Here is a 16652-nt window from a genome sequence, read left to right as displayed (position 1 = left end):
TAATGGATTTACATTACTGTACAGAGTTCCCAAGGATACCTGGCATTATAGTTTTTTTAAGTGCTGTGTTAAAAATAGTTTACTAATCACGGTAATTTTCTGATATGTGCAATCTGCAAGTTACACTATGAATTGGTTAATAAAAGTATTCAATAGGCAAAGTTTAGTCAACTGATAAAATTATTCAATGACTTGTTGATGTCCATGTAAATAACTGGAACTGCTTCAACATATAACCATAGTATAAGTCTGACATATATCATACATACGTTTAGCACTTAACATTTTACAAAATCTGTTCTCAAGCCGCATGTAGTTTAAGTGATACAGAGAAATTTACAGAATAGTTAAGATTTTGCTTCTGAGATCTAACTGTATAGTATATTGAATTTAAATTTAAAATTAAACAAAAAAAGTTTAAAAGATGGTATGTTTTAGAAAACATTAGAACACCATTTGAGTATAAAAGACTGATATATTTAATCTGAATAAGTCTTAGGAAGTATCTACAATGCTACTTGACAACATTAAAAATAGTTTAAAATAAATCCAACTCAGTTAAATGTAAATATTGTTCAAATTGAACCTCATCTTTTTATAAGAAGTTTCCTAGTCATACAAAAAGACACTATAAGATACCGAGGACCTGACCTCAGAGGAGGCCCACAAAGTATCACTGGAAGCTTTGAAGGAAGCTGTTTGCATTACACTACTTGCATTACTTAAACATGACTCAGTACTGTATATCCTCACTCTTCTGATCTTAGACATGTGACCTATTCTTTCTCTTTTTAAAATTTTTAATGCGTGCCATGGGGCTCAAAGTTTCACCATGGGAGAAGCAATCATTTCTAGTATAAAGAGATCTTTACAAGCAGTATCCTATCCCTATGAGAATGAATGTTACATTACCTGGCTTTTGTGAGACAAAGACCACTAGCAGACAAATACCTTTATTTTTTTCTCTTAATTTGGGAAGAATAATGATGTAGTTTGCACTACATGAGCACCAGGACTGAGTCTCAGCTCTTGAAGATGTACCATGGAGGAGCTCTTGTTTTCTCCTGCTCATAGCAGGAAAATAGGGCTTTGTATAGTCCTAAAGATAAACCAAAACCAGAACTCTAATAAAGTTATCAGGCATTTATTTCAAATACTAAGCCTGCCTAAATCATCAAGGTCGACTCCTAGCTCCACACAGGACTACCTAAAAATTAAACCATACCTCTTAGATTGTTGTATGCTTGTTTTAGTTAACTGTTGTCCATACCTCCTGAATTATGCAAATTTTATAACATTACATATGTGTCATCACTCATTAAATTCTGGAAGCCAGAAAAGGAAACTGTATTATTGGATGTTGGCATCAGGCAGGCATTCTGACCTGCTTTGGGACTGTAATTTCCAGCTGCTCCTGAAGAGCTGAAGATTTTTTCCCTAGATTCCTGCTTATCGCTGTTCTTCATGTCCTTTTGCTGGCTTTCCTCCTCAATGATGCACTCTGGCTCTTCATATTCTAGCTTGGTTTGTACCATTGCATGATCAGTTTTGTCTATCCACTCCTACGAGAATTAAAACATTGTCGGTGGCAGGTTCTAAGATGCCAATCAAAAGACGTCTGGCAGTACAGATGTGGATTTTCCTTTAATAATGGCATCTTTCCAGGATCATCCACAATGGAGGAGATGAAAATGAAGCAAGATAGTCAAGCAGGAAATAAGATGCAAGGGAGAAAGACAGGAAGAAAGGCAGTTTTCTACAAATGCATATAAATGCCTACAAATTATCAAGAACACATTAAAATATAAAGTCACAGAATCATATTAAACCATAGAATATCCTGAGTTGGAAGGGACTGACAACGATCATCGAATTTAACTCCTAGCTCCACACAGGACTAGCTGAAAATTTAACCATACTTCCAAGAGTGTTGTCCAAATGCTGCTTGAACACTGGGAAGCTTGTGGCCATGACAAAGAATTTGGGACCTTTGCAGATTTTGTATTTTAATTGTAGATTTTAAACATGAGCAATCATTAGACTGCAAATGGGGGAGCCTGTTCCATTGCCTGCCCACCCTCTCAGTGAATAACCTTTTCCTAATACTCAATCTAAACTTCCCCTGGTACAGCTTCATGCTGGACCTTGGGCCCTACCATCAGTCACCACAGAGAAGATAACGATATTTCCCCCTCAGTTCTCCTTTGTAAGGAAGTTGTAGACCATGATGAGGTCACCCCTCAGTCCTCTCTTCTCTAAACTGAACAAACCAAGTGAACTTTGTATTTAATCAGGGCCTTTGGACAACTTTGGATATATAAAGTATCTTGTGTTCTTTCCTTGGTAAACTCGCACATTCTTTCACCCAAGTCCTGACTTAATCTAAATTTGGACTGAGTTTGTAGGGAGATTTATACAATAGAGCACTTCTGGATTGAATCTTCAGTATTAATTTCATTTATATCTTTCTTCTTCAGTTATATTTTAAAGATATCCTATGTATGGACCCTTTTCAGTTCATCACTGAAATGTTATTACTACTCTTTTATGTTGTCATTGGGTTTGAAAAAGTTTGAAAATATTTGACCTGTCTACCTTCAGAGGAAACATGGTAGTAATAAACATAAAGACAACTGAATTAATACAGATATTATATCACTTATGTGATGTCATGGATTCAAGGAACAGTAAGAAAACAAATGCAAAACCTGTAGTACTTTCATTTTACAGCTGCTCTGTGTCTAAATGGTTAGTGATCACAGCTCTCTGTGATGAGAGAGAGGACGTTTCCTACTGTGACTGATGCCCACAAAGCCAAGAGCGCCATCGTTGCTTCAGCAGTAAGTCTCCCTGCATTTCACAAATATTTAAATATCTTAAACATCTTATATCTTAATATCTTAATATCTTAAACATCTTTAAATTCTTCTCTTGAAACAACAACCCTCTTTACACAGTGCAGCACTACACTGATTTTATGAGTTTTGTTGGTGATGTTGCATGAGAGGAAGAGCTTTTTTCTTGGGTCACTTGCTGTAACATCAGCCCAGAACAAGTATCAGTAACTACTTTCAAAACATTCACAACATTGCAGAGTTCACGGACTTGCTGGGAATAGAACATTTACCTGGAAGTTTCCATTATGATCATTGAAGAGATCAGCAAATATGTATTTTGGATCTGGTATGGTAGGCATGACAGACTTCTGAAGTCTGCAGAGAGGAAAGAAAAATGCAAATAGGCATTCTGTTATGATGTAGTTATTCATACAAGTGTCTACTTCAACACAGTGCTGTAGCCACAAGTATAATCTATATGACAATACTCTAGGCTTGATTTCTTTTATACATGTGTTAAAGTCAAAAAGCAGTATTACTACATTACTACAATAAAACAATCATCGGATGAGATTTATACAATATAATGGAATGATAAGATCATCAGGCTAACAGTGATTTTACTGTTGGGTTTTCAGTCAATCTCATCCTAGCAAAATCTGGAACATATGTAAATTTACAGCTAGTCAGCAAGTGGCATTTTTCTCTATGTAGTAGTCAGAGCTTTACATTCCCTGGCCATGTTCCCCAGGATGGGGAAGCTGGTGAAACAAAAAACTTTATTGGCTGACTTAGTGAACACCAATGTAAACTGAAATATTAGAGGAAAAAAAAAATGAATTTATGATCTGAAAAGATCTATACTCAACAGTACTGCTTTTTTTTTTTTTTCCCACTGAAAAAGACCAGAATTCGGGACCTATGCAGATTTTATTTTTTAATTGTAGATTTTAAACATGAACAGTCATTAGACTACAAATACAAATATTGATATAGTCTTATGAAAGTTGAGTGCATTCAGGCTCTCTTCAGCCTACTGCAACTAGACATTGAGTCTGATGAAAGTTGCCCAAAAAATATAAAACAATTCAGAAGCAGAAAATAAAATATTGGATTTAAGTCTTTTTAAGACTTAAGTGGATTTCTAGAAAAAGAGAAGAAATGACGTGGAAGAGACATAAGTTTTTTCTAAGACATTGCTTTATTTTATTTTATTTTATTTTATTTTATTTTATTTTATTTATTTATTTATTATTAGTATTATTATTTTTGAAAGATAAAGACCTTGATGTTTGAAAGGCCAGGATAAATTAGCTGCCAAATAGTAATTAAGACATTACTTCTATGCTTTGATTCTGACTTCATTCCTCAAATAGAAATTTGGAGTGGTAAAAGATTTGATCCTAAATGATCGCTCTATTTTCATGATATAAAAATTTAGTAGTACCCAGTAAGATTATATTTACCTCTGCCATTTACACAGAAGAATCAAGAGGATAAATATCGTTAGAAGTACTGCCAGCAAACAACTTAAAAGAATTACTGTGTTTGACTGAGATTTTATATCATCATCACATGAATCTAGGAATAATCACAAAAAAGGATGTGAAAACCTTGTTTGCTTTAACAGCAAGTATTCTTAATTACACTAGAGCATTGACTTTTCTTAAAAAAAAATAATAAATAAATAGTATTTAGGAACAAATACAACAAATTCAGTTGTTCAATTGAAAAACAAAACAAAACAAAACAACAACAACAACAAAAATCCTTACCCAAACCTTGCAACAAAAGAAAATTGTTCTTTTATTTAAATTGACCTGGTACAGGACAAAGGAGGGAGCATATGTGCAAAGAGTCGAAGCATTCAGAGTGATGCTTCTCATGCTCCTCTCACTGCACTGACAGTGATGCTGCAATTCTGTGCTAAGATCTGTCTTACATACAGTCACAAAAGCCGCATCTGCAATTTTTCATGTAGCTTACGTGACTTCTTTCCCGAGATAAAAAGCTGCAAGTGGGATTTTTTACATAGCTTAAATGTCTTATTTCTCAAAACAAAACACAAAATAAATAAGTAAATAAATAAATAAATAAATAAATAAATCCCCCATCCCATATACCAAAAAGTCAGCAAACCACAAGTGCTGACATCCAGAAGGGAACTAGTGGTAGATTCCAACACATAGGTATATAAACAAATACATTTTTCCACCTTTTGGCATTCTCAGCGTTTTTTTTTCTGCAGCTTTTGTAAAGCCACTACAAAACTGGACTTCCTAATACTGACCTTCTGCTCTCCAAATAGATACTATGAAAACTAAACTTAATTATTAATAAAGGGTGAACTGTTCTATAAATAGGGCTAAAGAGTCACTTCTTTCTCTGTGACTGCCAAAAAGGCATTCAGAGGCTATGAAAGTCTTCCTGTGATGCTAGAGCTGGAGGTAATAATAACTCATTAAAGGCCTGAAGTGAGTTGCTTGTCTCATTGACGGGGCTGTGCCAATGTCAATTCTGATCCAGGGGCACTCAAAGCAACTGCACAATTAGCCTATCTCTTCTGTGTTTTCCATGTTTGTAGTTGCCTGCTGGCATCCTCTGGTCAAAGGGTGCAGGTAGGTCTGTATGCTCCCACCTCTCAGAGATGTACATTTCTTCTGTGTATTCTGAAAGACATTGCCAGCCACATCAGAAGACATGCTTGCAGGCTCACAATCTGCATGGTGGAGGAGGCTTCTCTATTCCTACTACTAGTACACAGTCTGTACATACTTATTGTTGTTCCAGGATTTCAGCCCAGCTTTGTGTGTACAGATTTTCTTTGGGTGAGCTAGTAGCTCATTGTATTTTAGAGAACTGAGATCTTAGTACAATGGACATCTGGGTATTTCATCATTTTGATAAGACCTAGTGGGTGGCATTCTGAGGTTAGCTGATACAAATGTGTTGGGTTGGCGTACAGTCTTTGTTTTACTACAACAAATCTGTCTTTTGGTTTTGATAACCAGTAAAATAGTTTCCATCAAAGGTCTAGTCCAAGGCCATCACACCTATCTAAATGGGTCTTCCAGGAGGGAAAACAATGCTGATACTGACATTGCTTCCATTTCACTTTTTCCCCCATACTCTGTTTTAATCAATTCAGCAGATATGAGCACCAGACAGCTATGACCTCTGATCCTCTAGCTCAGCTGGATGTATTTTAAAAGAAATGGCCTTAAAATTTGAGCATAAAGGTTTTTCTTAGAGCTCAGGTTTAATGTCCACGTATCATTTGTCACCAGAGTGCCTGCACGCATATGCAAATACAAAACACAGACATGTAAATGTGCATATATTTATGTATGTGTGTATGTGTATACAGTATGCAATATATACACAGTATGTATCACATCACTGTCATTGGGAGACCCTAGACACTATAGTAACACAAAAAAATAAGGACACTTTTAACTTTATGGATTATTGCATAAATTGATAGTGTTATGACTCATAAGGACAAAGGGGACAGGAGTTAAAAATGGGCAGACACCCACATAAATTTTCTCTGATCACAGAATTTTCACAGACATTTTTTCACAGGTTGGAAGGGACCTTTGGAGATCTTCTGGTCCAAAGCCCCAAGATGATTGATGACAGAAGATGGATCATGACAGTGCAACATGAACCTGATGCAGCTTTCGAGCTTCTTTTGCAGTCACCCCTTACCCTTTTACACTTAGATAGCATATGAATGTAGCACAGCTGTTACCTAATAATGTGCCATTCATCCAAAATGTTTCTGCTTCCCAGTCACTGCTGTAATTAACTACGTTGCAGTAGGGTACTAGCCTCTTCAGTCTGACACGGAAAGAATAGCATTTCCTTGGATCAAAGCCTTGCTCTCCAACTCTGCAACACTTAGAAGTTCTGGACTGAGAAGGAAGGCACATCATTGTTAATTTCAGTTTTCAAGACAAAGCTTCAGAATGCTCCATTCAGGTGTGATCATGACTAGGATAAGGGGTAGGCCAACCCAAAACCTCAGAAATGAAATTTAACTTCTCTGAATTTTGAAGAATTCCTCTTCTTTACCTATTCTTGCCCATTGCTTACTGTCTGATGGTGCACTGAAGGACATAACAATCATTACATAGAGTACAATGCTACAGTTGCTATTTACAATATAGAAGAAAAAAACTTTAAAACCACAAAATATTAGCAAGTTGTGTATGTGACTGGAAAGATTTAAGTCAATGAAATAATATATAGTTATACTTAACAGCAAAACAGAATAGATAAAAATCCTGTTTCATCTTTTTTTTCTTTCATTTTATTTCATGCTTACTCCCTTTTTCTGTCTTTTAACTCCACTCTGCTTTCTGCTTTTATCTTCTAAGTCTTCTATTTTGAATGTATGACCTTTCCTTTAGATTGTCCCCAGCTCTTTGTGTAGAAAGTGGATATAGCTCAAAAAGTAAATGATTTCTGGCATGGCAGGGATCTAGGAACCAAAATATCCAACAGTTTTCTGCTACCATTGGTTCTGAAAACACGGGAGGGGAGAGTAATTTGAAAACAACACCATTTCACTTTCTATGGAGATGCTACTTCCAGCTCCTTCCAATGTTGATTAAAAATGTCACGTCCAACTCACTTGCCACCCATTGTCAAATTTGCTTTTGTACTGAAGCTCAAGTCTCAAGCACTTCACACCTCTCTCTGGTTTATTACAGGTTATGGTAACAGTGTCATCCTTCCAGAAGAAGGTCACATTTTCTGGTGGACTGGGCTTTACTAAGAAGAAAAGAAAAAAGTCATGCAGTAGACTCAAAAAAGTACTTGTTTCCCTGAGTAGCAAGTAAAGAAGGTGGACATTCTTGGATGATGCACTTTTGCGTCTGACCTCCTTACTAAATGTCAAAATGTAGCTTGGCATCATGACACTACTTACCATTTGAGGTGCCACATTTAAAGGTAGATATCATCTCGATTCAGAAAACTACTGTAACTACTTAAAGAATGACTCTAATCTCCTTCAGTCAAGGGAAAGGCAGATGCTTCTTCATTGGAAAAGATCTGGCAAATTCAGTACCATAAAACCTACAAGATACACATGTTCATCTTCTGGAGACCAAGTGGGATATGGTGAGGAATATGAAAAAAAAAAAAAAAAAAAAAAAAAAAAAGACGGTGCTTACCTGTGCACAACTGAATCTACCCCTCACTATTTTTAGATGGTCCAAAGAGAGTGCAATGGTTTGACCTATGTAGCTAGGTAGTCTTCAGTAGTAAGAAATAAAGGGGTGAGAAGAGTGTTACTTGCTTTTTCAATTCCTCTAGATTCCTAGATGAAAATCCTGCCTTCCTAATTTCAAAATTTAAGTCCAGTCCTTGTTATTCCTGCATTGTTATCTAACAGTCTTTAACATAATTTTGGTATCAGTGGGAGTTTAATAGCCAAAATTCAGGAACCAAATTGCAACTTTCCATGGTTTATCAGATGGGATATAAAAGTATTCTCAAAGTTAGATGTCTTGACAGGTTTTTAATTGATCCCTTTTACTAAAACATTAATAAGAAATGCTAACGATATACTTGAAAGATAATGATTTTCCAGATAATATGTGCCTGCTATATTTTCTCGCATGATTTTTTATCAGAAAAAAAAAAATAATCCCTTCATTTTAAACACTGTAAATAAGGATAATGCCAGAAATTTTTGATAAATCAATCTCACACTAGACTTGAAAAACATATTTGGGAGGGATTTAGTAAAACCAGGATCATCAGACCTCTACTAGCTCTACTAGTAGGAGATCTCTTTTATGATGTCGGTCTATACCAGAGCAACTCGACTAACTTCTGTTTACATCTGCTTAGGTTTGTACCACAGCTTGTTTGATAAGAAGTAGTTTCCTACCTCATATCTTATGGAAAATGGCCATAGAATTAAAGATTTAAAATATGACAAACATCACCAGCACTAAGACAAGAAACTAACAAGTTGCATTAATTTTCCTGGTATGAATACTGAGTAGATCTACATTACATCAGGCATATATTTTAGTATTTTAATTCTAATTTTGAAACTATATTTTGGGGCAAATCTGACTGCTCCATGTAATCCCCCTTAGCTACAGCGCCATGAGAGCCTATGTTGCTACTGATGAAAGCAAATGACAGAAATTGGCACCAGTAATTCCAAATACCAATACTTTGGTATTGGTATACACTAATAGCAATTTATATACATGTATAAATGATTTCTCCTCATGCTACGGACAAATAGAGAATGTGGGAAGACACTAAGACTACCAAAAGACATAGCTGTGATTTTACATACTTACTGTAGAAATCAGATTTTAGTATTTTAGAAAAACGCTCTTCACTTCCATTGCTGTTCATGATAGAGAAGGCAAGGGTGTGTCCTTCTGTCTTAAAAAGACATCCAGAATTATAACCTTGATCCAATAAATAAGTGGGACATGGCTTCCAAACTTTCTGCTTGCCTTCTTCAAATCTGGGAATGAAAAAACATTGTTGAATGGAAACACTCTTACCAGTTAACCAGTTAATTCCTTTTTGCTACTGTCTTTTTGTTTGTATGTTTTCAGTCGTCCTACCAAGAGAAGTCTGCATATGGAACTTCTTGAATCAGGAACTTTCATAGTGGTGTGAGGCAATTCATTGACATGAATTCACTGACTTTCCAATCCTTGGATTCAGTGCAGTCTGAAATTACCAAGTTTCCTTTGTGTTTTTATTTATTTGCTTGTTTCTCTAATGAGAAAATGCCTTGCTCAAACAGGTGCTTTCATGAACCTGTTTCCAATATTGTGCTGTTACTTCCTTCACATATACTAACCAGAAAGAAAAGGGAAGATCAAGCTCTATAACTGCCTTTAACCAAAACAATGAATTTCTGTTACATCAACTAGTGACATAGGTAAAATATGCATACATTATAATTCAAATATATATATATATATATATAAACAAACCACCAACACTTTCAATAGTGTAATTGACATTAACATTAGCACAAAGACAAAAAGGAGATGAAGCTTTCATATATTGTGTTATGACTGACTATTCAGCAGTACAGTTTTGTACACTTTTGTAGCAGGGTATGGATATAAACAGGTTTCATGTCAGATGATTACAAAAATTTTAAGAGCATTTCCAGATATAGTTCATAGAAGATTCAAATGGACTTAGCTATTTTAAATTCCCAAAGTAAGTCCTTCAAGAAGAGAAGAATAGTCATCATCAATACTCACGTATAAGAAAATGACACGTTTTCGCCAGGGAATAGTTCTCCTACTGCCCACGTGATCTGCATTTTCTCGTTATTGAAATTGATTATTTTGGTGTTGATGGCATCTTTCTGACCTGCCAGGTACATTTACAGAGAATATGATTTCATCAGTGCTTATGAGAAACATCACTTGACATCAGTAGGTAATCAGTATTTCAAAGATATTATGCTGTAGACTCAGATAATCTTAAAATCTAAGACATAAGAATGTCTAAAATGCAAGAAAACAGAATAAAACAACCTAAAATAAATAAAATAATAGAATTTCAAAATAGCAAAATGAAAATATGCACAGCAACACCAGAGAGAGTTCAACCATCCCTGGGTCAAAAATTATATACTGCTTCACATGTATTCTGTGCATAGGACCTAAACATTGAGACCAAACTTCCCCCATAATATCTGCTAAGAATTTCCTGCTGAGGAGAACTATTTGGGAACTAATGCTACATGAATCCTGTGTGTAAACTGTCTGTAATGCTTACCACAAAAAAACAAGGATTAATACTGTCCACCAGGCGGCTTATGCAGATACACCTGTAGGAACCCAATGCAGATCAGCACAAATAGGTGAACTGACCACAAATTTAGTCACCGCAACAGGTGAATAGACCACAGTCTATGTGGTCTTGGCCAATTCCACCTTACAGGCATTCTCAAAGAAAGATCATTTAATGTCCTTTGACTGCACACAGATATTTTTTCATCTCCTGGCCATCCCCTTGTTATAGCTCTTTCCAGGACACAGGTATTTTAATTCTGCGTCCATCAGGATTCCATAATTAGACACTGGGGATAATTCTGAAATTGAAAAATGAAGAAGAAACCGGAAAGATTAGAAATCCATGATAGAAGTCCATCAAGAAGAAGTATGAATTATTTATTTCTAAGTTCTATAAGATGTGAAACTATATTTAGTTAAATTAAAAAAAGAGGAGGAAAATACATAATGAATATTGGTGGAAAACCTCTTGAGGGTAGAATTTGCAGGCTGCAATCTCCAGACATGAAATGTCTACCACTAAATACTTCTGCAGGAACATTGCTGTCTAGCAGGACAATAGAGTATTTAGACTCTGATTCTTATTTATATTTTATTCTACTCTGACCTTTTGAAGATTTTTAAAGTGGAAAAATTTTTAAATATTTCTGATGAACTGTTTATTACAGATAATGATCCTGAATGTTCATGGGAATCAGGCCTACATATCTTTAAGTTTGCTATATTTTTGCTTAGTAATCAACACAAATATGTGAGAAAGGCATGTGGAAACTTGGATTCAAATAACAGTGTTGCCTAACTATTTTCAAGGCTACATCTCTGTGTCTAGGGATTTCACAACTTCTGCAATAACAGATAATCAAAACATTTTTGTACAGGTGTCATTGTGTTCTAATATGTTGTTATCTCAAAATCACTCTAGAGACAGATATGACAGAAGTCCCAGAGCATCTGTCTAGATTTAGATGCAGTTCCTTGTTACATGGTTCATGGAGCCCTAAAAAAAAAAAAAAAAAAAAAAAAAAAAAAAAAAATTATTCTGTTGTTACTCAGGAGAGGTACTTAAACAAAACTCTTCTGTTTCCTAACTAGTGGCTGCAGGCTTGTTTTATATTGCTTTCTCAAACTGAAAATCTTGGTTTTCTGAAGAATGGAGAAGTCGATGAAATTATGCACTGAAGCAAAAAGTTCAAAACCTCATAAGATATCATAAAATGGAATTTACACAGTTAATTCTACCTTTGTACAAGAGATTGCCCAAGAGATATCAAGTCCCTTCAGTAAGTCTAAAAGATCTTCTTGTCTTTAGCTGAAGCCATTAATATGATGTTAGCCACTTAGAAATTAAGAAGTAATTCTTTACTTATGCTTTGGCATGGTGAGGCTCTAGTTGAGATTACCAGAGAAGTTGTGGATGCCCCATCTCTGGAAGTGTTTAAGGCCAGGTTGGATGGGGCTTTGAGCAACCTGGTCCAGTGGAAGATACCCCTTCCTATGACAGGGGTGTGGAATTAGATGATCTTTAAGGTCTCTTCCAACCCAAACCATTCTATGATTCTGTCATTTTATGACTCTACGATTCTATGGCAAAGTGCCTTACAGTGGACTATTGGTCAACAAATACACTAATATGTTTTAATTTTTATGTACTAAATTCTTACATGCCTGTGTTTGCAGTATATAGTGTTCTGGTTAGTGTAAATTAAACCCAAATGACTACTTAGAGTTAGATTTTCTATAAAGTTAGCTAAATATATATTTAACATATTTGACTGTATAATTGCATGTTCCCCTTCGTTAAATAAAACTGGGTTTATAAAAAAGAATAGAAATATTAGTGTATGGAACTAATATTTATATGGAATGCTAGCTCTTTGGTCTGGCGAGGTATATTTTTGCATAACAGAGAAGAATATAGTTTTTGCTCCAGTCCTGCAGTGATTTATGGATTAACTTAACTTTGCACATTCTGAGTAGTCCACTTGACTTCAGCAGGATTACTCAGAGCACATCAAATTAACCCCATCTTTCTAAGATCTTTCTAACCTAATCTTTTCTAATCTAATCTTTCTAAGATCAGATTCTTTTCCTGTGAAATAAATAAATAAATAAATAATCCTACATATTATGAATTAGAACTCTGGGATTTTAATATTTAAATATAAGCTCCAGTAACTGAAATGGAAGATAATACATTATTAAATACCTTAACAATAAACAGAATCATTTAATAAAAATGGAACAGAAATTGTAATAAATGTCTGGTGATTTACACGTATTCTTTCCCATGCTCTAGTTTTTAAGAACTTCATCAGAAATCAGCCTTAACATAATTAATTACTTTAAAATGCATTCAGCTATGTAATACAAATAAAGTCTTTAAAAATAACTTTTCTCATTAAAGGTTGTGTTTCCAGACCTCTAGTTAGTGCAATTTTCTAGTATACTTTCTAATTGAGTGGGTTTTGTAACCTTATTAGTGTGGCATGAGCTACGTTTTGTGCAAGTGTGCAATAAAAAATTGTGTGCATCTTTTCAAACTATAGCATATATGCATTGCATTATCCACATTTCCTTGCTATTTCAACATCAAAAGATGTAAAGCTTAAGTAAGACTTTTAAAGTTTGTATTAATTTGACATCAAATGCTCGGAGGGTATGCACTGGTTATCCGAAATGATGTTTCCTTCCTTGTCTCCCTTTCTTTATGATGCAATTTTTATGAATCCACCTGTAACACCATGGATCTTTCTCAGCTAATACGCCAGTTCTTCCACAATAATTGTAACTATTTAAAGCATGTTTCTTTTCATGATCCTACAGATGACAGTAACATGTTTATCATTATTCTTTGTGTTATGATAATAGCCAGGAGAAAGGTCAAAAGTTTAAAGAGGCAGTCCCCGGAGTAAAGAGGAATCACAGAAAATTTCTGCCTGAGGATGGCCTGCTTCCCTGGTTAGATGAGTAGATGGCAGTACCTTGGAGTGGTATAGAATGCATACCAGTACCCTGGAGCATGAGCTTCAGAAGGAATTATCCAAACCTTCATTAAAAACAGACAGGAACTGGTAGGGTTCCACACGAGACTTTAACATCATAGACACTGCTCTTCTCAGGACAGAGAAGCATGGAAAATACCACTATGGTGTGTGGAGGAAGTACTTTTACAGGGGAAAAAAGGGAAATTTCCTTGAGCAGTAAATTATGCAGACAAAAGCAATAACATGAGCAATAACATGAACAAGTATACTCCACCTCCAAGATACTTTTCAAGCTTGAAGGGGAATCTTGTAAAAAGCCCAAATGTCATGGAACAGATCAAAAATGAGAAAAAGGAGAGAAAGAATGTCAATCTGCAAAGATAACAGAGTGGAACGCATATGTACGGGAACAGTTGCGTTGAAACAACAAAGAAGAAAAAACCCTTTTGATTTTCTTACACTGGTGAAATCTGATAAGTAACCACATGTTGAACTTCCACATATTGCAGCAGCACACTGTATAGAAACAAATGGAGTGCAATACCCAAACCTGAACCTATAGTCTAATAACTCTTAATACTACTCATCTATGAGAACAGTTTCATTTCATTAATAGGAACTCATGTAGGTGAACATGCAACTCTTTGTACACAAGACTGCTGAGTAGAAAGCCTCTTTTCAAGAGACCTAATAGGACAGCAAGAGAAAGTTTTTAAAGACATTTGGAGGCAAAGCATACTCCTTATAGCATAATTCTCATAACTCATCAAATTGAGTGGTGCAGGGCTTTTTGTTTGTTTTGTTGTTGATGATGATGATTTTGTGATTTTTTTTTTAATTTTTGTTTTCAGTAGAGGATAGTTGACCATCTCTAGGCATCACCACACTTCACATTAAATAAGCATCACAACTGTAATTTTCATCTTTTGTCCCACAAAGTCATGCCATCAGTATGACATAGCTATAGGTTGTGGCCGTCTCAAGGCAGAAAAAAGTCACGTCTCCTCACAGCACAGACAGCAACTCACAAGAGCAATTAACATTGGAGAATCAGTCAGTTCTGCATTGCCAAAAAAAAAAAAAAAAGAGTACTTATCGTAAGTACAGCAGAACAGAGAATTGATGTATAGGTTGATAAGAAGAGGGTATAACTTTAAAGTATTTCTTTCTCATAAAATAAAGACAGGGACCATGTGATAAATTAGTAAGAGTGAAGATTAGATTGTCAGTCTATGTTTTGGGGTTTATGTTCATTTTCTCTAAGTATCCATTTGACTTTGGGAAACTATAAGCAATGACACTGCAAACAAACAAGTGAAACAGAGATGTTCTCATATTTAGGTAGCCAAATTAACGGTCTTTAAAACCTTTCTTATTTTTGCTCTTCAGTAGTCTTTTTACCTCATTGCTTTTACAGGCATAAGATATTGCTGGATATTTTCCAATCTTGTTCATTCTTCCAGAATACTAAGTGCTGAAGTTTTATCTGAAGTCCGTTTTATGCAACTTTGTTCAATGGGAAGATTGTAGTCATTTTCTGATGCAGTCCTCTCTATAAGAATCTCAGTCTTAGACAGCAAGTAGTCCTGCTTAACGATTTGAATATTTCTTTCTTTAACAATAGGCACAAGCTTACTGTTTTCTTTCTTGATTTATATTTATAAAATTTCAGTAGATTTTTTTTTTTTTAAGAATACTCATTCACCTCTCCCAGATTTCAGTTTCTCTTTGGTTGATTCTTTTCACCAAAAAAGTACTGAATATGGTAACACATGAAGTACCCGCAGAAATATTACTAATTAGTATATCAAACACTTAAATAAAGATCTATTGAACTTACCACCTGATTGCGACTGAGAAGCCATCAGGTTGCCCAGTGTGAAGATCACAGAACATGCTTGAAAGATGGGTCTCATAGTTGGAATGACACAACAGACTGTGAAGAGATGAATAATCGTAATCTCTGGACTTACCATTTGATCACTTTATCTCACAGACAGGAGGTAACTGGAGGAAATGACTACAGGAAATTAAAAAATGACATATCTCTAGCAATAAACAAATTAGAAATGCAGGTCTTCAGAGTGCATGCTTTATTTTTACTATGTAATAGAACGAGAAATATAATAATAATAATAAATAATAATAATAATAATAATAAAGAATAAGAACAAGAACAAGAAAAGAAAAGAAACTCCCAGAATATCTTCCTTGTCAGTACTAGCTTTGCTTTATCTTTTCATAGTTGTACCAGAGGTGACAATAGCCATGATACAAACAAGGATCATGTAGCTGTGGGGAGCTGTGACCACATCATAAACATGAACACACTGACCACAAACTACCCAGTAACCAGATGATGGGTGAAGTACAAGCAGCCTGTCTCCTCCCCACTTATTAACTGGGAGCTGTTACTGCTAGCAGACATTTATACTGCCTGTCCACATGCCTGGTGCATGTCAGAAGGCTTGAGCCACCTCTGTCCCCCAGATCAAAGTCAGATGTAGTAGACCTTTTGTGACAGAAAGATCTGCCGGGGTAGGGAGGCTATTACACAAGAGGTAACATTAGAATGAATTTCCTCCTGTATTACCTGGATACCTGTATGCTGCTCTGGCTTCTAGATATTTCTATGCCTAGCATTATATATCTATAATATACTAATATATCCATATACCTAAAATTATACATAGAACATGGGGAATAGTGCTTTACCTGAGATTAAATATACTTTGGAAAGAGCAGAACTTCAAGAAATTATAATAATTACAGTCATCATGTCTAAAGAGGCTAATTGTCTGTAGGTCTGGAGTAAACTGGGGTCAGACTACATCCATACAGCAGTGTAGCAAGCAGGAGTGATGAAGCAGTGGAGTGAAGCAGTCAGCACTGAGGACCCAAGAGCCATGCAATGTATATTGGGAAGGGGCAGAGGGAGGACTTCCCTAGACTAGTACCAGTCCAGCACCACAAACTGAATCCGCTGTAGTGAATGGAGTCCACTGGGTGCCCTGCTAGATCTCATC

The 16652-nt window shown here is 35.5% G+C and overlaps 1 protein-coding gene across 1 annotated transcript; it reads right to left on the bottom strand.

Annotated features, from left to right (window-relative positions):
• Positions 1–1289: 1289 nt before the first annotated feature.
• CRLF2 (cytokine receptor like factor 2) lies at positions 1290–15542 on the bottom strand. Its single transcript, XM_035542041.1, has 8 exons — positions 15467–15542; positions 10103–10214; positions 9170–9342; positions 7477–7616; positions 6592–6754; positions 4304–4418; positions 3128–3212; positions 1290–1562 (listed from the first exon to the last, which is right to left on the bottom strand). Exons 1-8 carry the CDS (start codon positions 15540–15542, stop codon positions 1290–1292), a joined length of 1137 nt encoding a protein of 378 aa, XP_035397934.1.
• Positions 15543–16652: the final 1110 nt, after the last annotated feature.

This window comes from Cygnus atratus, chromosome 1 (assembly GCF_013377495.2).
Source record: "Cygnus atratus isolate AKBS03 ecotype Queensland, Australia chromosome 1, CAtr_DNAZoo_HiC_assembly, whole genome shotgun sequence".
Taxonomy (NCBI): domain Eukaryota; kingdom Metazoa; phylum Chordata; class Aves; order Anseriformes; family Anatidae; genus Cygnus; species Cygnus atratus.
Note: the sequence above shows the minus strand (reverse complement) of the source record. Positions and strands in the feature narration are given on the sequence as shown.